We start from the raw sequence: 21,415 nt of genomic DNA on the forward strand, positions 1-21,415 counted from the left end.
CCCTGGCCCTCTAAAAAGGAAGAGGCCACGTAAAGAACCCAGTTATCCAACCTACACTCTTCTCCATTCCACAGCACCTACCAGTGTTTGTGCCTTTAATGTTAGTTCTATGGTAGACATAAAATAACTGCTCTTAAAATATGACTGCTATTAGATTTCCAGCTATAGCATAGGCAGGCTTTCTGTTGATTTCTACTAAAAGTGACTAAGGTTCTGGTGCTTGCTGTTCTACTAACTTCCCTGGACTCCAAGGAAGTCCAAACAAAACCAACAGGTTTGTAATCTTGTGGCTTGCTTTATAGCTCATGATAGGCATGAGTTTGGGCATTGCTCTGCTCTACACCACCAGATAGGCGTACTTTGACTAGTTGGTCACCATCTTGCTACCAGACTTGACCACGTTGCTGTGTTCCAAGATGCAATGTTAACATTTACAATGAGGTCCAGATAGACTTGGACTTTCTACTTCAGAGACCCTTAATCCCATTCCTACCTAGAAAGGCACTGTAGCAGCTATACTTTCAGGAGGGGGGTGTGCCGCAATGAAGCCTAGTAATCACAAAAAGCTCAAGAAACTCTGGTGTAGAGAATGTCATTAACCATTAGACGGTGGGGACCATGACTTTTGTACATTTGGTAGACTCGGAGGCTTTGGAAGTGTGCGATGATCTTTTTCACATCTGGTGTGAATCAAATGCAAGCCTCACTTTCAACTTATTGCCAACCTCCTCATGCAAGTAGGTTCATTTTCCCATTCCTCACTGCCTGCCTTTGTGGGGGATCCATCACAGCTTTGAGTGTGAAAGCAAGGTTAATCTTGCTCCTCCCTAGTTTCCCCACACCCACCACATCAAGCTGCTATTAAGACACCGTTTCAGGGCTGTTCAGAAAGTGGGGGTATTTGCCCTTGAGTGTAGCCCTCACCCCACTGCCACGTTGGCTGGCAATGCCCCGGACTAAACAGCCTTGGTGGGGGTAGGAGAGAAAGGCAGGGGGCACACTGCCCAGGCCCTATACACACACCCGCACGATAGTTGGAATGAGACAGCCATATTAAGCAGGTCAATGATCTGGGAACATACAACTTCTGGGTCACACCAAGAGGAATGTAGGGAATCGGAGCGGAGCGTTTGTACTGTAGTAAAAACCATTAAACTAACTTATTCCAACGGCTCGGATGAAATCAGCTCCGGGAGGTGGCATAAAGGGAAGTGCACGTTAAGTGGGGGAGAAAGGAACTCCAGAGCCGTAGAGCGGGATGCTGGAACCAAACTCAAGTTGGAGAAGTAACACATGGCTCCACGGGGCTCTCCTCCATGCCCCTCCCCCTCCCCGTGCAGACGTCCAGCGCCCACCGGCTCCTCGCTCCAGCGCCAGCCAGCACAGGGCGCCCCCATCACGTGCCACTCACTCCTTCCTCACACCTCGCTGCCACCCCTGCATCTTCCACTCACCCCCACACGACACCTCTGCCCACTTTTCGGTTACGCCCCCAAAGACAGCCTCCGTCTGCCCTGTCCCTCCCCTCACCTCCCGGCCCCGACTGCCTGCACACTCTGTCCCAGCGGTGGACCCAGCGTTCACCGCTCCTCGCTCTCGCTCCCTCCGCCCTCGCAGACTTTGCGCGACCCCCTTTCTCTCCCCTCGCCCCCATCCACTTTCCCCTCACGCTTCTCCCCGTACCCCTCCCCCCCAGCACGCGCCCCCCCCTCCCCCAACGGCTCCTCCCCCCGGTACCCGCTCCAGGCCCGGCTCACCTGCGCGGCCACCCCCGTCCCGGCGCTGGTGCGGCTGCTGCAGCTGGAAGGGGACCGTGGCCCTGAGCGGCTGCAGCCCAGCCCGGGGGGAGCCGGCGGGGGCTGGGGGAGAGCAGCCCCGCCGGAGCCCCCCGGCCCCTCCGCGCCCCGGCCCCCAAGGACCTCCGCCTCTGCCGCCCGCTGCGGCCCCCGCCATCGCCCGCCCGACCGCCTGCCTGCCTCGGCCCCACAGCGAGCCCCACACAGCCCCCCAACCCCCGCTGCGGCTGCTTATCTGCTCTGCGGGGCGGAGACCGGCCCCCTCAGCCCAGAACTCTCATTGGCCTACAGAGCCCCAGACCCCTCCCCCCAACCAATCCGCGGCTTGTTCTTCCCACTCCAGAGGATGATTGCTCGATATGCCTAGCGATCCAACCCAACACCCCACCCTCATCCCGCCCCCTCCCGCTTTCCTCCGTCCGAGGAGCCGCCGATTGGTCCGTCCGGAAGAGGGCCGGTTCTCCAGTGCCGCCAATGAGAAGACGCAGAAAAGAGGAGCGTCACACCCAGTCCCAGGTAGTATGCAAATACACTGTCACGTGACGTCAGGCTAAGCGGGGGTGGGGCCGGGTGTAAGATGGAATCAAGCACTAGTGGAATCATTATGGGGGGTAGGGAGGAGTGTCAAACTTTCAGCAGTTGAGCCCGGCAAGCACCGAGAAAGCGAGAACTTCAAAAAATCACTACTCTTGATTTAACCTAAAAATATTAGTTGTGAACCCTCATAGGATCTCACTGCTGCTCGCAAGCTCCAACGTAAGAGTCTACAAATTAATGCAAAGTTTGCATATATTTGCATGCGATTTGCATTATATTCCTGCACTTAATGGCTACCGTGCCTCATGTGACACCCACATTTGTCTTTCTCCACTCTTCCAAGTCCCTAGCTGGTGTGGGTCCAACCCCCCCCCAAAAAAACACACAAAAAAACCCAGCTGCTAGCCTGTAAATTATATTGCGACTGAAAAGGAGCAGGGAATTTCCCTTCAGAGCCGTCCATTCCAAGTCTAGCTCAGCAGAGTGGAAGAACAAAGTGACTGAGAAACTTGCCCAAATTTGTACAGTGACTCCATTAACAAATCCTGGTCCTCCCAGTTCAAAGCTCTCTGACCTACAAGTCAAAATGAGATGAGATAGGGGCGCCTGGGTGGCTCAGTCGTTAAGCGTCTGCCTTCAGCTCAGGTCATCATCTCAGGGTCCTGGAATCGAGCCCCACATCGGGCTCCCTGCTCCGCAGGAGGCCTGCTTCTCCCTCTCCCACTCCCCCTGCTTGTGTTCCCTCTCTCGCTGTGTCTCTCTCTGTCAAATAAATAAATAAAATCTTAAAAAAAAAAAAATGAGATGAGATGGTCCCCAAAGAGAATGCATGCAGTAAAAATCACATGCTATAATGTATATGAGGACATCTGGGGAAGAAAACAGCATTTAAGTTACTATTAAAAACTATTACTCTTCAAATGAAAAAAAAATTACTCTTGGCATTTATTAACCATTTTGTTCCACATAAGGAAAAAGCAGAAGGCAATCAACCCTGGATCGTCTGCGATAAGGGACCATACAAATAATTGGATAATTCCCTCCAGATTTATATTTAGCTATGAATTCTATTTTTGATCTTGCTACAGATTTATCTTTCTATTTCTGTTTTTGCCCACTTTAATGTTAAAATGAAGGTATTCCCTGAAGCCATCCTAGTTAATCAGAGAAAAGGAGGTAATCTGGGAGCATCCTGCAAGGCAAGGAGAGGTCATTCTGTGATTACGTATTGAAAGCAGATAATACCCAAAGTGGAAATTCAAGAATTGGTTGAATATTAAAATCACCCTACATACACAGAACAAATTTGAGGCAATGGAACATCCTAAACAATGGTTTTCTTTGTGAAGAGTGTATGTACTCTAGCAGATTTGAAGGGTTTATGTCAAGATCTGACATTTGAAATCTTTTTTATTGGCTGGGAAATGCTGTATTCCTTTTCCGTGAAGAGAACAACTTTAATACAGGCAGATAGGGATGAACAAAAACTGATGAACTGATAAAAAGTCAGAGTCTTTATAAACTTAACTCAATTTTTTTCAAAAATATCTTGCAACTTATGTTCCTCAAGTCTAATTAGTTCAAAGTCTTCATATGCTTTTTTTTTAAATTTTCATGACAATCTGGAAGAAGAAAACCATAGATTTTTATTATAGAGGAAGTAGGAAAACCGAGGCCAAGAAGGTGAGTCCTTTTGATCTCTAGCTCAGATCTCTATCAGATCTTATTGGACCACCCTGCCCCACCTCTCCATTAATAAAATCAGTGATGGTAGCAGCTAACATTCACTGAATTCCTTTCTCTATGCCAGGTACATGTTAAGTACTGTGTGTACATTCGCTCATTTAATGTTCATGACCACACCTATGAGATGGGTATTATCTCCTCTTCAATGAGGTTTCAGAAAGAAATAACATGACCAAGGTTATTCAGGCAGCCTGACACCAGAGCTGAACTCCTATTCTTGTAAAACTTTGTTATGAACACAGAAGGATTACTATTTATATTTTACATAGAGTCTCCAAAGATGCAACTTTGCCTGAGATGTTAAAATTAACACTGCCTAGTACACATACATCATCTCATTTAATTTTCACAATAGGCATGTAAAGTAAAAACAAACAAACAAAAAAACTCCCCAAAAACAAAAACGCAGACATTATTGTCCCTATTTTATAGAAGGCTAAGTCACAGATGTTAGGTGACTTGCTCCAAATCATCCACTCAGTAAATGGCAGACCCAGGACTTACATCAGAGGTCCTTGGACTCCAAATTCAAGTACTTTCCCAACCAACACTCAACTTCCAGACAATTGGCCTACCTAAGAGCCAAAGGATGGCTAGTTGATCTCTTGAAATCTGTTCTTGCCTGACAACATATTCCATTTTAGGACCCCTCAACATGTAAATTCTCAGGCATTCTTAGGAGATGATGGGTAATTGTTATTGGTTAAGCCATACAGTGTGTGTTAGAGGTAAAAGCCCTGGAATGAGGAATCTTGAAATACTTTGGGCAGGTGGCTTCCTTTCTCTATGCAAGAGTCACCTCCATTAACCTCACAGAGTGATTCTAAAGATAAAATGGCACAGTATTAGACAGCGGCATTCTTCCATTGGAGAGAAGGGTAATGTGGGTAGCCTCAAGGACATGGTGTTTAAATTTTGTTCTAAAGCCAAGGTACCAGGAATTGAGGACCTGGACAGTGGAAGAAGAGCCAGTGGAGGTGGCACAGCTGAAGAATTGGATCTTCTGAGTCCAGAGAGTCATGGTCCTTCCTGATAAGTTGTTGGCAGGAGACACTCGAATTGACCTAGCTGGAGGAGTGAGAAGGCAAGCATGCATAGGAGATCCCTGTCTTCTCCTTACACAGGTATCATGCCCAAGCAGCTGTCTCTTATTCCTTTCTCTATCACCGATAGCTTCTCCTGGCACGGGCTTGATGGTGGGGATAAAGGCCTCATCTGAAGATAAACTCTTGTCTTTTTCCTCCACTGAAAGAAAACCATGGCTTTGGGGAGGCTGTGTGCTGCTAAGGGAGATGCCTTGCCTTACAAAGCATCTTGTAGCTTGCAAAACAACAAACAAACAAACAAAAACCTTTGTTACTGTTCCCCCTGTCATCCTTATCACCATGGTTGTCATTAATTAATTCATTCAGCACAAATTTATTCAGATGACCACTATGTACTGGACAGAGAGCTAGGCACTAAGGAATGACACTAACGTTCAGAGACATGCTCCCTACCCTGGAATTCATAGCCCAGCAGGCCTTGAAGCCTGTATGCAGAAATGGTACCGGGCTAGATGCTATTCTGATTGAGACATGAAGTGGTTCCTGCCTTCAGGGAGTTTGGGTCAGAGGCAGGCACTCAGAAACAGCAAAAGTGGAAGAGTATATACACAAAGTATGTCAATACTTTGCAGGAGTCAGACGGAGTACCACGGACAAAAGGCTGTAGGGAATTCTGGCAGATCAGAGGATCAACAAGGACGTCTTATCCTACTGGCTACTGAATTAGGAGAAGGCTGGGGTCCTCATAGCTAAGAAGGGCCTTCTAGTTCTGAAGGTGATGTCCGGCCCTGTTTCCAGGGCACCTTGACCCTCACCCTATGCGTTTTTGCCACAATTACCAACAAGCACAGGAATTCCAGATCACCATTCTTACTCTCCCAAACCTGACCCTCAATAGCAATTGTTCAGAGAATAGAGAGCTCTTGATATTCCTTGGTACCTGGGAGACTGTCTCTGCACTTCCAGGTAAATGTCCAAGTGCTCACGTCTTTGGCCCTCAGGTTCCAAAATAACAAAACAGAAAATAAGATGACGCAGACACACAGTGTCTCTTTCCGACCTACCTCCTTTCCTCAGCCTCTGTCTGAAATGTCAGGCCCGGCTCCTCAGGGAACGAGATCCTGAGGAAATGGGGTCAGAACTGAAGGAGCAGAGCAGCCGGAGAGGGATTGGGAAGGAGGGTTGAGGGAATGAATGAGGTTATGGGAACAGAGTAGGGAGGGGTCCCAGCCCTCAACATCTCTCCCACTCTGGTGGCCTCTCTCTCCCTCTATTCCTTCCCTCTTACTCCCAAGGTAACTAGATGGCCTGGATTTCGACCTTCGGGTCTGTGTCTGACACATTCCATCCCTTGCTGCAGCCCACCGCTTCCTGTCTTCTGGCTTACTTATCTCACGTGCTCATTTTCCTTCTTTCAGACCGGATGACGTTCCCTCCTTCACTCTTCGTTTCCTCTCAGTGGGAATCAAACTTTCCTGCTGAACTGCAGCCTTTTAAAAATGAAGATTCCTTATCCTTAACAATATGGGGTATGGTGGAAGTTCTAAAACAGGTAAAGGGTAAATGTGGGATCAGAGACATCAAAATATTGGTATACTGGTCCTGCTGGCACTCCATGAAAAATAGAAAATAGATTTTTTTTTTTTTTAAGAATTGAGGGGCACCTGGGTGGTTCAGCAGTGAAGCGTCTGCCTTTGGCTTGGGTCATGATCTCAGGGTCCTGGGATTGAGCTCCGTCCGCGTTGGGATCCCTGCTCAAAGGGGAGTCTGCTTCTCCCTCTCCCCTGCCCCTTCCCCCCATTCATGCTCTCTCTCTCTCTCTCAAATAAATAAATAAAATCTTTAGAAAAAAAAATTTATATAGATGTTAGAGACTCTACCTGACCAGCCCTCTGATTTTACAGATGGGGAAATGGATGCCCAAACGAGAGAAGGGCTGGTCAGAGGCCACTCAGAAAAATAGGAGACAGGGTAGGAGACCAGGACTCCTGCATCCTATTCAGTGTTGCCTCAAAACATAAATAACTTCTAAAAGAATTTATATGGAATACTATTCAGCAATGAAAACAAACAACTATTGATATGTGCTGCAGCATGCCTAGACCTCAAACACATGATGCTAGGTGAAAGAAGCCAGACACAAAAGACCACATAGTATAGGATTCCATTTATATGAAATGTCCAGAAAAGGCAAATTTATAGAGACAGAAAGCAGATCAGTGCTTGCCTAGGGTTGGGACAGGGAGCAAGGATTACCTGGAAACAGGCACCCTGGAACTTTTTGGGGGGATAGAAAGGACCCACAACGGGTGCCTGGGTGGCTCAGTCGTTAAGCATCTGCCTTCGGCTCAGGTCATGATCCCAGGGTCCTGGGATCGAGTCCCACATCGGGCTCCCTGCTCCGTGGGAAGCCTGCTTCTCCCTCTCCCACTCCCCTGCTTGTGTTCCCTCTCTGGCTATGTCTCTCTCTGTCAAATAAATAAATAAAATCTTTAAAAAAAAAAAGAAAGAAGGAAAGAAAGGACCCACAACTGGAATGTGGTGATGGTTGCATAACTCTAGAAATTTACCAAAAAAAAAAAAAAAAAAATCACACAGTTACACATGTATAAGTGAATTTTGTGGTATGTAATTTATACCTTAATCAAGCTGTTTCCCAAAAAAAGGAGTTAGATATGTGTATGAATGAGGGATCTCGGATGTGTGGCAAGCCCTGCTATTCTTTTAAGGGAATGTCTCAGGAAACAAAGAGAGCTACTTCCGTGATCTCCCTTTTAAAAGGTCACTGTGAGAGACAGAAGATTTGGCTCTTTGGCCTATGGAACACCCAGGCTGGCATTTTTCAATTGTTACACATGTCCTCCTCTCTAAAATAGAGAAGTTTCCTCAGGAGAACAGGTGTGTCCTTGGTCATCACTCTCATTACTCAGTGAGCTCTGTGCCTGGCATGCAGGTGGTGCCTCACAAAAATGAACTTGACTTGTCAGGTCACGTGATCACAGGTGCCTTGAGGAACCATTTGGTAACTAGAGCAGTGCCTTGGTGGGAACAGTTTGTGTCCCCCCACACCAGGCCTTCTCAGAGATCAGAGTCTTTGCAGAGGACAGATTGGGTTATGCACACTCCCAGGAGACTGCAGAGTCTCAGCTCCCTTTATTTTTTTTTAAAGATTTGTATTTTGGGGGGCCCCTGGGTGGCTCAGTCAGTTGAGCGTCTGACTCTTGGTTTTGGCTCAGGTCATGATCTCAGGGTTGTGAGATTGAGCCCCGCGTCAGGCTCCGTGCTCAGTGTGGAGTCTGCTGGAGATTTTCCCTCTCCCTCTGCTCCTCCCCCCGCTTGAGCTCTCTCTCTCCCTCTCTCTAAAATAAATAAATTTTTAAAGATTTGTATTTTTTAAGTCATCTTTATACCCATTGTGAGGCTGAAACTCACAACTCCGAAATCAAGAGTTACATGCTCTGCCTACTGAGACAACCAGGCGACACTCAGCCCCTTTGACTTCCCTCTTCCTTTCCCATTTACCTTAAGTTGGCCTCAAAAATACAATTACCTGGGAGCAAATAAGCTACAACACCCTAAACGTTCTCCATCTGATTCCATATCCAATCCCTCTCCCTTCCTCTCACACCATGCACCAAATCAGGCATCAAGTATCATGAGATCCAATTGAAAAAGATTCTAAATATAACAGAAGGAATGTATGATTGGAAAGTTGGTCTGCAGTCTGATTTCCTTTAGACCCAGGGCATAGGCTCCAGAGCTTATTTTCAGAGCTCAAAATATTATCTCTAAAGGTATCTTTTGTGATAGATAACTGCAAAATATCACCACAGATTCTTCCTCACTTTTATTCTCTGGGCCTTGGTATATGAGATTTGCCCCTCCCTCCCCCCGCCAGCCTCCTGGCAACTCCGTCTTCTTCACCATCTGCTTCAACTTCCACTTCCAGTTAGACCTCATTTCCTCCAAACATTCCTCAACTGACCTGGTCAGGCACTGATGATTCCCTCAGGACTTAGGTCTTCAGCTTCAGTGTTCGGCTTGCAGCCCATTATTTTGTACTAGCTTATGGGTAGCTTTCTTGCTTCTCCTAAGTCATTTTATGTATGTTTGTCCCTTCTCCCCAGTTCTGAGCAAAGGGAACCATTTGCTCTTGTATTTTTTTTTTTTAAGTTTATTCATTTGAGAGGGAGAGAGAGAGAGAGAGAACCCGAAGCAGACTCTGCACTGAGAGTGGAGCCCGACGCGGGGCTTAATCCATGACCGACCTGGAGATCACGACCTGAGCCGAAACCAAGAGTTGGACACTTAACTGACTGAGCCAGCCAGGCGCCCCTTGCTCTCGTATTTCCTGTCAGTACCTAACATGACCCACTGCACTGGGCAGTGGTGAGTCGGTGTTGGTTATTTAAGTAACTGACTGTTTCTCCAACTGATCGCTCTTGAATGTTCCTGATCACTCTTGGAAGTTGGGGCTAAAAGTCGTGACAACTGAAAGGAGGGAAGGAAGGCTCCAGGTTTTGTGAGGACTAATGCTTATCATCTGGGGGTTCCTCTTTAAGTTAAAGAGTAAAGAAATTATAGAATTAGGTACAAGGCCCTAGAAGTGTTCTCTGCAAGTGAGGGGCTCAGACTCTTAAAGTTTCAGTAGCTTCATGGTAAGCCTGTTTCTGACTGAAAGAATGAAGTCCAATTATATCCCGTCCAACTCTTCAGCCCTGACTGAATGAGGTGTCTATTCCTTTTTCCTGTGGATATCCTGTACCCAACACATTTATTCCACAAGATGGCTCTGGCTCAACAAAATGGCTTTGGCAGCCTAGTCTGTCTATCTCATGAGAAAGTCCCAAAGTGCTGAATTGACACTCCTCCCATTTAGTAACTTCATGGCACTTAGAACTGTTCTTTCAGAGCAGGTGGTTTCTCCTGATGTGCATCATGGAGGGGAGGGGGAAGCTTGTGCTCAATCCTGGAGGCCCCCGATGGCTCAAAGACTTGAGGAGTTGTGTTGTTGTACAGCAGAAGGGCCTGGAATGTTCCAGTACATTCCACCAGTGGCCTTTGTGACCCCTGCTTCCAATCAACTTAGGCAAAGGCCTGGTTGTCTACAAAGTAGACTGTATTCTGCTGGGGTAGGAAGCAGTTGGGCCTTGCTTCTTCCATGCCACTCTGATAATATCACACAAGTTGGCACCTTCCTTGGAAGTCCCACCCAGAAGCTCTATCCAATTCTTTGACCTCCTGGGTGTTTGCCCAGAATGTCAAGCCAGGGTTTAGAAACCAGCCCTGTCAACTTGTTGGCCCTATACACTCAACTCTGAATTCTTCCCAAGACAGACTAGAAATTCTGGGATCCCTGAACCCAATAATGGGCCTGCATTCCTCAAAATTCCCAAGAAGTCTGCACCACCTGTGCAGAGAGTAACATCAGCCCCCTCCCAGGAAGGAAGTGATATAATCAGGATGCTAAAGGCCATGTGCCCCGGCTACACAGCATTAGAAGAAAACATCCACTTACTGGGTGCTTACTATAGGCTATGCAATTTGCACACGTAATCTCATTTAATCCTCAGTCATAGTTATTATACCCTATACAGTAGGTATAATTAACCCCATTTCACAGGTTGAGAAAATTGAGGCTCAGAGAGGTTAGGAAATGGGTTGAAGGTTATATAGCTAGAAGTGACAGGTCCACCTGCTTTCAAAGACTGTATGTATAACCACTATGGGGTTGGGGGGGTCACCACCCCTTACCCAGAGGTCGAAGGTCAGAGTTAGGACTACAGGCCAGACCCGTCATGCCACCCATCAGACGACCCACTCCCCTGCCTCCCTGCCACCTCCGCAGCCCTAAACTCTCTAGAATTCTGACTTTGTTTATATTGTAGGAAGCGGTGCTCAGAAATTGTGGAGGTGAGTCTGGCAGGTTCCAGCTGTTCCTGGTGTGGGAGTTGAACAGTTTTGGGAACTTCTCCTTGGCAAAAGCATGTCTTTCCTTCAGCGGACTAGCCTAGGATCAAATCCATTTGCTTCCTCCAAGCTTCCCAGCTTGGGGGAGGAGAGAGAGATGGGGAAGCTGGGGGATTTCCATTAGGAGAAACAAGAGCAAAATGAAAGGAGGTAGAAGGGTTAGTGCTGCTCTCTAAGCAAGGCCACCAGAGCTCTGGAACCAAGACTCAAGAAATTTCTGTAGTGTGGCAGGTAAAGTGAGAAAGCTCTTCGTGGGGTCAAAAGAGAGGCAACAAGAGGAGGCTCTAGGGAAGACTCGGCAGAGGAGGGTGGCAAGGAGGTAAGAACTGGTCCGGGATCGAAAGTGTATTTTAATTCTGAAACCACTATAATCACCAAAGGAAGGGACTCACCCCTTGACTCTATCTCCCCACTCTGGGGCGGGGCAGCCAAATAAGGTGCGCTCTTGCTGGATTGTGCTCTCCTAGGCCAGAAAACGCAGGGGGCGGGGGAGGGCAGGGAAGAGTGCCTGACCGACGGCCCTGTTTGGCTGATAAATGATGAGCACCCCTGCCTGTTGCCCATTCTCTTTTCTCTCTGCTTAGTTTGCTGCAAACTTCTGCCTGGCAGGGAGCCCCAGAGAGGGGTGGGGTAAAAAGGGTCCTCTAGACAGTATTTAATACTCTGTGATTTATAGGCTGCTGGAAGGGGGGGTGGGGAGCCAGAGAGGGGAAGCCCCTGGGATTAGGGACTAGTTTCCATGACGCATCAGTACACCACTGACAAGAGTCAAAGTATTTTCTTGATGCCTGTGCCTTCAGTTTCAAGAGACAGCCCTCACCCCTCCTGGGGCCCAAGGCTTGGGTACGATCTAGGTTGAGACCCGTGGAACTGGCTGGAATGAGACTAATGGACATACATCCAAATCTGCAGCCTGTTCTGTAAGCTTCATACTGCTGGGCGAGGGAAGAAATCAGTGAGGTCGAGCAGCTCAATATGTGTTTTTGGAGGATTTATTTTTTTCATGTACAAGAATTCTTTTGAACCCTCCACGGCTCCAAGAAAAACTATTTGAAATGTCCCTGCCTAAGGGGCCAGGGGGTTAAGTGCCAGGGATGGAAGGCTAAAAGCCAGAGATGCTGGTTGCAGGGATTCTTGGGATCGGGGCTAATGGCCTCCCTGCTGTGGGCTTGGGAATACCAGGCCCAGGCTTTGGTTGCCCTGAGAGATGCAGCCATTTTTACTTCTGATTGAAGGGCACCACCTTCTGGGATTTTCCCTTCTCTGGTCAAAAACCAGAGTAGAATATGCCCCGAGGACCAACAGGGCATGTGCCCAACAGTCTGGAGGGCACTGAAGGAGATAACAACGTGAGGCAGGGTGAGACCCATGCTTTATATAGTTTACAGTTTGGTCCTGGCTGGTGGAAAGAAGATGCCTTCCATGAGAGCGCCTCGTAATTGCCCTTCATAAGGGTGATCTCAAAAGGTCAAGGGATGGGCCTTGAATAGCCCTAATGTCCCTGAAACAGTCTATTGTATGGCTATTGTCTCTACATGTAAAGGAACCCTTCTTGACCCTATTTGTACTTTTCTCTTTTTCTTGCCTCTGGGGTTTCCCAAGTGAATAACTGCACGCTACCCTGTCCCCAGACCCGAGTCTACGAGTCTACCGCCTTTAAGCTTTAACAAAAGATTTCCACATGCATTTCTTAAACTCCTACTATGTACCAGGCATCACACTCCGTGTGGGGATATAGAGGTGAACAACACACAGGGTTCACTTCTCTGCTGAGTCCACGGTCTAGTTTTCAAAAGATTTTCCTTTGTGCTTTGGGATTTAGTAATCCAATGGGCAGGTAACCCTCTTACATTTTCATATGCGGGGCTCAGATCCTCAGCCTCCATCTTTCCACAGTCTTTTTTTTTTTTTTTAATTTTTTAAAGATTTTATTTATTTATTCAACAGAGAGAGACACAGCGAGAGAGGGAACACAAGCAGGGGGAGTAGGAGAGGGAGAAGCAGGCTTCCTGCTGAGCAGGGAGCCCGATGATGGGCTCGATCCCAGGACCCTGGGACCATGACCTGAGCCCAAGGCAGACGCTTAACAACTGAGCCACCCAGGCGCCCCTTTCCACAGTCTTTTAAAGTTTGCCTCATAGGGTAACCCCCACTTTTCCCTTGGCTAATAATTTACATGACCTTTCTCTGGACTCTGATAGGTCTTTCTTGGGAGCCAAGTGACTGGAATTAGGCACTATATTTTGTATACGAATGCTATATGCATGTGTGTATATGGGTAACACAATGTTTTCTAACTTCCTTCATTTAACTGTTGGCTGTGTTTTCAAACATCCAATAGTTAATTGAGTGCCTACGAAGCACCATGCTCGATACTGAGGATGCTGTGGTCTGGGGTATATGTTAAGGTATGGAAGATAAAGAATCCAGAAGTCACACAAGTACATTTAGAACTACAAACAAGAGGAGAGCTATGAAGAAATGTACAGGGTGCCTAAAGGTATAGAAATGGAGGCCTGGATCTAGTTTGGAAGCTTTAGGAAAGAGTTCCCTGAGGAAGTGACATGTGATCTGAGATCTGAAGGATTAGTGGAAATAGGTGAAGAAGAGTATGAGGAAGAACATTCCAGGCAGAGTAAAGTGCAAAGGTCCTGAGGTAGAAGGAACCAGGGCACTCCAGAAGAATTGCAGGGAGGCCAATGAGGCTACAACACAGAGAATGAGGTGGTGTGGGATGAGCTGGAATGTTAAACAGAAGACAGACCGTGCAGGACCCTAGAGGCCAGGTAAGGATTCCAGTCATTATTCTCCAGAGGCATATGAAACAAAAATCTACAGAAGAGTTAATAATGGCTCTTTTCCCCAGATTACTAAATTGCTTATACTTGTCTTGAAGGAGAATGGTAATGATGGCCTGAAGTGCTAGGAACTTTCCCAGTGTCCTGGCATGGTGTGGCTATGTTTGCCTGGCACTGGGGGGGCCCAGGACTCATGAGCCAGCCCCACCCTGGCAGCCCTCAGGCAAGGGATGGCCCCTGCTCATGTGGACAGAGGAGCAGGGGTGGAGGGTGGGTGGAGTGCTTTGCCTGAGGTATCGGCTCCACAGTGACATTTGGAACAGTCCCAAGACTATGGCTCTTGTTCCCAGATAACTCTATCATGTATGCCCCCCATTTAAATGGCCCGCTCACCCTGCTGCCCTTCCTGTACAGCTGTTCTCCCCACCCAATCTGGGGAAGGCCCCTGGATAAGAACTCTTGACTGCCCAGAACCTGGGGTTTTGACCTGCTGAGTTCAGGCCTCAGTACTGTCGAACCAGGTACATATCCTTGATAGCTTTGCACTGGTATTACTGGAAACCATGGGATAAGAGGGTCATGATGGTTGGACTTAGCCTTTCTGAAGGCCTCTCCTTCTTCCTGGTCCTATTTTTGGAGAATGTGGTTTGGTGTAGTGACATCTACTGGCAAAGCAAGGCAGGTAAGCAAATGACCAGATGCCCACTTACCCTCAAGTAATTTCTAGACTAGTGAAAAAAAAAATCATCCTAAGCCCCTGATGTTGGTTAGAGCAAGAGTAAGAAGCCCACGGTTGTGGGTTTGGACCATATATGTGCTGGTTTGCCTTAAATAGAGAAATGTTTTTTCTAGTTGCAGCTTGCATCCTTAACTTCGGCCAGTTGATTACGTTTGGCTACAGTTAGTCACAAGGGAGACTGGGTAAGCATGTGTAAATGACTCAGGGACCCATTCCTAGCCCCCATTCCTGGGAAAGCATCTCCCAACAAAATAAAAAGACCCACAGTTTACAAATGGCAAAATTCAGGGTCATTTTTCATCCTCCTGAAGCTTGACTGGTTTTGGAATTCTTTTTCTTTCTGGGACTCGGTTTCTTCTAGGTCCCTGGGAAAATACTGTCTATAGAACCATCTTCAAGGTTCCTGTAGTGGGCAAGCGTGACTACAGCTTTTTAAAGTGGCCCCACACCTCTTGCTGAGGTAAAAGGGAGCCTGCCTCCTCACTGCTTTAATGCCTGTCACCTCCACATTCTGTTCACGGGGCCATTCTCTTTCAGTAGCGTGCATTCTTTTTTTTTAAGATTTTATTTATTTGACAGAAAGAGACACAGCAAGAGAAGGAACATAAGCAGGGGGAGTGGGAGAGGGAGAAGCAGGCTTCCTGCTGAGCAGGGAGCCCGATGCGGGAATCGATCCCAGGACCCTGGGATGATGACCTGAGCCGGAGGCAGATGCTTAACACCTGAACCACCCAGGCGCCCCTAGTAGCGTGCATTCTTGACTAAGAGTTTAGCCCTAGAGGTCATTGGAAAGCCAGAGCGAAACAGTGAGGAGAAAATACTAGGGCAAGAATTACAAAGCGGATGTTCTGCCTTCTTAAATAACACTGACTCCGTAACCGAATGTGGCTCACATGACGCATCTGACTATCTATCTATCTATCTATCTATCTATCTATCTATCTATCTATCTATCCATCTATCTATCTGACCCTCGTTCAGACTTAAAAAGAAAATCATCAAGACCCCAGTAGAGAAATGGGTAATGAGGATTTCATGGAAGAGGAAACAGAACTAGTAAAGAAACATACGGCAGACTGAAGTAAATCCTTACCAGAAATCAAATCCAAAGCACATTGGAGGCACAGTTTTCATTTTGACTAAAATTGCAAGATCTTTTTTTTTTTTTAAAGATTTTTATTTTTAAGTAATCTCCACACACAAGGTGGGGCTCAAACTCACAACTGCAAGATCAAGAGTTGCACGCTCTACAGACAGCCAGCCAGGCGCCCCAAATTGCAGGATTTTTTTAAGTGGTAACACTCACTTCTGGGAATAATGTCTTAAAATTGGCACCCTCACATGATGATGGTGACACTTTACATTTGCGTAAGTCTTTGGGGAAAGAAAAAAAGTGATATATAAGGGGCAGACATAAACAGAGAAGAGACCTTCAGAGGCATGCAGACACTTGCTGCCGCGTTATCTGACATAAAAGATCCTCAATAATCCCACATAGGGGAGTGAGCACATAATGTTACAGTACCACAATGCAACGTCACACAATGATTATAATCACAATTATGAAGACCATAGAGAAACATGGCGCATGTTGAGAATATGTAAAAATATGAAATTTCATGTAAATAATGGGCGCATCTATACAAAAATATACACAATAATAAAATGTGCTCATGTGGTGAAAAATTGGAAGGTACTCTGCAAAAAAGAAAAGTAGCTTTGTGGCAGCAGTGAGATTAAGGATGTCTTATTTTCTCAAAACTTATTTAGTGTTGGGGTGCCTGGGGGGGCTCAGTTGGTTGGGCCTCAGCCTTCAGCTCAGGTCATGATCCCAGGGTCCTGGGATCGAGCCCCATGTCAAGCTCCCGGCTCAGCAGCCAGTCTGCTTCTCCCTCTCCCCCTGCCCCTCCTGCCCTGCTTGTGCTCTCCCCCTCCCTCTCTCTCTCAAAAATAAATAAATAAAATCTTAAAAAAAAAAACAAAAAACCCAAACACCTTATTTAGTGTTATTCTGTGTTAATGTTTGAAAAGGTGGAGGGATTGGGACAAGTGAAAATCATACTCTCCCAGCCCCCTCTATACACACTTGTCCTACATCCTCTGCTCCAGGAGGGGAAGGCCCATGTCTGCTTATCCACGGTTGCACTCAGCCCCTAGCCCAATCCTAGCACTTATCAGATGCTCAGTAAATATTTGTTGAATGAATAAATGAAAATGCCTGCAGTCCAAAAAGTCTCAACCCGGGATCACTGGGCACGTTCCATCCTGGGGAACAAAGAAGAATTTGGTTTTGCTCGAATAAAAAAAGGAAGGTGGGGCGCCTGGCTGGCTCAGTCAGTACAGCAAGTAGCTCTTGATCTCGGGGTCATGAGTTCAAGCCCCACATCGGGCTTAGAGCTTACTTAAAAAAAAAAAATGAAGGCCCATCCACAATGGCAATTCCCCGGTCTTCTTGATAAGTGAATTTGGGCTTGGAGAACCCAGGGAGAGACAGTCTGTTAAAACAAACCCAATTACCACCCGGGAACATATGTTGCCTGGAGGCCTCTGCTGCCATAACAACGCTGTGTAACTATAACTACAGCCCTGGAGGGCTTTGGCCCTGTCAAATATGGAAAAGGATGTCTTCATCACACGTAGACTTCATGCGCAGACTGACTTCCCTGGGGAGCTTAGATCAGGGAAGGGAGGTAGATAAGTGGAGGAAGGGGGGAGATGAAGGGCAGGAGTGGGAGAACTGCTATTGAATCAGGATTAGGGTGATTTTTTTTTTTTTTAGCAATTTTCAAAATGTGGTTATTTGACTGTTTAGTTTTGGTGGTTATTTATAACCCCAGCTGCAGAGGCGGGGAGCCGTGCCTGAGCCCGCTGGGATCTGTCCAATACCTTCCCCCAGGGTGGGGTTGGGGGTGGGTGGTAGATAAGGGTGATAACAGGAACCAAATTCACAAGCGGCCAAGAAGGGAAGAGAAGTTGCAGGCCACCCTCCAAGAAGAGTGAGAAAGTGACCAGTAGTGACTGTGCTGACTCCATGTTGAAGGCAGCTGTGAATGAAAGGATTTTAATATGAATTACAGTCGCATCGGCAACCTCTGAGGTTCTTCCGAAGGGACAGAGACTAGGCCAACACTTCTACTCAGAAGTCAGGAGATTGGCCCGGCTACGCTAGCCACTCTGAAGGTCAAGGCAGGCTTCCCCACCTTACAGGACAGTTGTCTGCACACAGAAGAAACTACTGTCTCTATCCTCTCCTGGCACATCCCTGGTCAAAAACAGGCTTAGAGGAGAGAGGGTGGCTGGTTCTGTGCAAGTCTTTCCTAACTGAGCCAACACTTGGCAGTAGCCGCTAAATTTACTGACCCTTGGAGATGTCAGGAAGCCAGGGAGAAGTCGCCCAGGCAAGGCTCCCAACCTCCAGGAGCCAGACCTCTGAAGTAAAAGACAAACAACTCCACTTTGCATTTGAAATACAGTACCTATCATTTTACTGGCAGGGGAGCATTTTAAAGGAAACTCAGGGATCTTTTTTTTTTTTTTTAATTTTATTTATTTATTTGACAGAGAGACACAGCGAGAGAGGGAACACAAGCAGGGGGAGTGAGAGAGGGAGAAGCAGGCTTCCTACCGAGCAGGGAGCCCGATGCGGGGCTCGATCCCAGGACCCTGGGACCATGACCTGAGCCGAAGGCAGACGCTTAACGACTGAGCCACCCAGGCGCCCCGGAAACTCAGGGATCTTTTAGGGAGCTTACAAATGTGACTGAAGAGGTAAGATACAGATACAAGAAGGAAAAGGCACAAGAACATACACAAAAGATCAGCCCCACGCCCCCTGCCCTGTTCAGTTCCTCTTCGACTCTGGGTAAGGTTATTGTTACAGCAGGATTCGCACTGGTCTCCCTGCCACTCTGATTAGTCCCCCTCACGGCTTCCAGAAAGAGATCTCTAAAGTGCAAGTGTGATCGTGGGACTACTCTGCTTAAAGTCCTTCCGAGATGTTCCATCACCTCCTGTCCTGGCTCCTCAGCAGGGCGTCGCCCAAACCATTCCTGCCTTTTCCTTTTGTGAGCCAACCCCCCAACTCCACCCTGCTGTTGGTCACCTCCATGCACAATGCTGCTCCGTCCCTCTGCGCTTTTGTGCACGCTGCTCCCTTTGCATGGAAAGCCCCTCTTCTCCTTGCCCGCTGGCAAACTCATCTGTCCTATGAAACCCCACTCTTCTTTTACCTATTCTAGAAATCCTTTCCTTTACCCTCCAGACAAAACACTCTACTTCCTCCTCTGTACCACTTCTGACCCTTGCTCGTCCTTCTATTTTCCCATTAATACTCCACAGTATTTGGGGACCATGAGATTACTGGCTTGGGGAGACATGCTGTCTTGCCCATATTGGGTGTGACTCAAAACCTGGGCTAGAATTCCCGGGTAATTACTCTGCGTTTCTTGAGCTGAAGTGAGGGTGAACAGACAAAAGCAAACAATCACTAGACCATGTAAAGATATATTGACTAACAGTAGGATGTTAGCCATGACTAGGGTGACTGGAATTATAAATATCAGCAACAACAGCCATTTACAGAGTATATACTCTGGCAGGAACTGTGCTAAGTGCTTTACGACAGTCGTCTCCTTGAATCTTTACAACAACCTTGTGGGGCGGCTATTAGTGTCTCCATTTCACAGATAGGAAAACTGAGGCACAAATTCAAAAACCTGTCTGAGAGCCATGCAGACAAGTGGCAGAGCTGAGGGGCACCTGGGTGGCTCAGTTGGTTAAGCATCTGCCTTCGGCTCAGGTCATGATCCCGGGGTCCTGGGATTGAGCCCCACATCAGGCTGCTTTCTCAGCCAGGAGCCTGCTTCCCCCTCTGCCTCGGCCACTCCTCCCTGCTTGTACTCTCTCTCTCTGTGTCAAATAAATAAATAAAATCTTAAAAAAAAAAAAAAAAAGAAAGTGGCAGAACTGAAAGTCAATTCCCGATCTGACATCAGAGCCCTGGGCTGGGTACTAGTAGAGCTATGAATAAAATAAATAGGAGTTCCTATTATCTGTTTGGAAAGGAGAAAGGGGAACAGAACATCGACCAAACTGTATAAGGAAAAGTATAAATATAGTAGTAAATGTAAAATAATATATCACTATGCCCTACTACCTTAGAATGAATAAATCAGGAAAGATTTTCTTCTTTTTTTCTTTTTTTAAAGATTTACCTATCCATTTTAGACAGAGGGGAAGAGCTCAAGAGAGCATGAGTCGGGGGAGGGGCAGAAGGAGAGACTCTTCAAGAAGACCCCCTGCCGAGTTCGGAGTTTGAGGTGATAGGTTCCATCCCAGATCCATGAGATCATGACCTACATGACCTACACTTAACTGTCTGAGCCACCCAGGCGCCCTAATCAGGAAAGACTTTCTGAAGAAAGTAAATGTTCAAGAAAGTTGGGAGATGCATCCAGGCAGGAGAAAAAGCCCGTGTGAAAGTGTAAAGGCAGGAGAAACAGTGGAGCTGGGCTGCCTGTGTGAAGTCTGGCATATGAAGATGGGCCAGGGGCAACTAGTCAAGAAACTCTGAAACGAACATCAGTTTCTGCTTCAAGAGCTAATTGTGCCATGATGAAAATGACCCTCAAAGTAAAGATTATATTTGATCCAGAAAAAGAAATGAAGGAAAAAAAAAGCTTTTAGGGTTCCCTCTTCCCCATTCTAAATATACCTAGCTGTTCCACTTTCATCTTAAATACACGTTTTCCTTTTGATCATCTTTCTATCCTATTGATGTTAGTTTTTTTCATCTTTCTTCCAGAGTGCACACTTTCCAAGGACAAGAACCATGTCTAAATGAAACTGTAAATTCTTCAGTGTCAGCTGCAGTGTTTGAGAATCCAGTGTAAGCAATTAATGTTGAACATTTGTAATGCTGGTATTTGTATGATGAATGGTTAAGTCAGGATAAGATCTTATTCTAAAATACTAATTTCCAGGGAGGGATATTTCACCATCTTTGAGTGCCATCCATTCAGAGATTGTGGAACAATAAACATGTCCTGATTGACTAGCAAGTATTTAGTGTGGGCAGAGCACGGTCTGGGCACACAATTAAGGACGATACACAAAACTGAGTTATGCTCTTAACACAAGAGCTCCTTACTCTAGTCTGGGAGCCAGAGCATCCACGACTGACCTCAGGCACACACCAGTAAATGCAAAATAACAGTAATAGTGGGAAATTAAATGAAGAGATACAAGAGGAAGAAACGTGAGCCCTTTTCCAAGAAGTTCTTATGTGCAGTTCAACCTTAGGTAGGTTATTCAGAGGTATTTATACTAAACACTAAAAGCTAAATACTAAATACTGAAAGCTGCCTGTGTTACCAGCAGCCCGTAATATCCCCGATGACAGTGCTGGCTAAAGGTCTGGAACTTTACTTCAGAGTCCTCTGTTTTTCTCATCAATCAGATGTTTACCTTCTGCTGCTTTGTTCTTTAGCTCTGCTCATGGGGGAACTCAGGTGAAACTGGGGTCCAGGATTCTAACTTAATGACTGAGCATGCCTGGATTCCACCCAGTCGCTTTCCGCCAACCTTTGGTTCTCTCAAAGCATTTCCTCCAGCGAGGTTAAATCCTCAACGCCTGCTCATCATTTCCCAGCTTTTTAAAATAGCTCTTCTAGCCAGATATTCTTGACCAACTTTTCCTTCCTCTCACAACTGACCCTATTATTATTATCATTTAAATATCCATGCCTTTTTTAAGCTCCAGCTTCACTAAAAATATTCCTTCCT

General features: G+C 46.7%; 1 protein-coding gene across 2 annotated transcripts in view; it reads right to left on the reverse strand.

The window, feature by feature from the left end:
• The window catches only part of FAM117A (family with sequence similarity 117 member A), a 42,862-nt gene extending 40,886 nt beyond the window's left edge, over window positions 1-1,976 (reverse strand). Inside the window, exon 1 of one of the 2 annotated variants that reach the window (XM_081805163.1) lies at window positions 1,758-1,968. In XM_081805163.1, the coding sequence (XP_081661289.1) occupies window positions 1,758-1,953 (196 nt within the window). In that variant the 5' untranslated portion in view covers window positions 1,954-1,968. Of the gene's footprint in view, window positions 1-1,757 lie in introns of both variants that reach the window. The other variant, XM_081805165.1, reaches the window with a different exon arrangement.
• Window positions 1,977-21,415: the final 19,439 nt, after the last annotated feature.

Source organism: Leptonychotes weddellii, chromosome 15 (assembly GCF_054177405.1).
Source record: "Leptonychotes weddellii isolate Sample4059 chromosome 15, ASM5417740v2, whole genome shotgun sequence".
Lineage (NCBI taxonomy): Eukaryota > Metazoa > Chordata > Mammalia > Carnivora > Phocidae > Leptonychotes > Leptonychotes weddellii.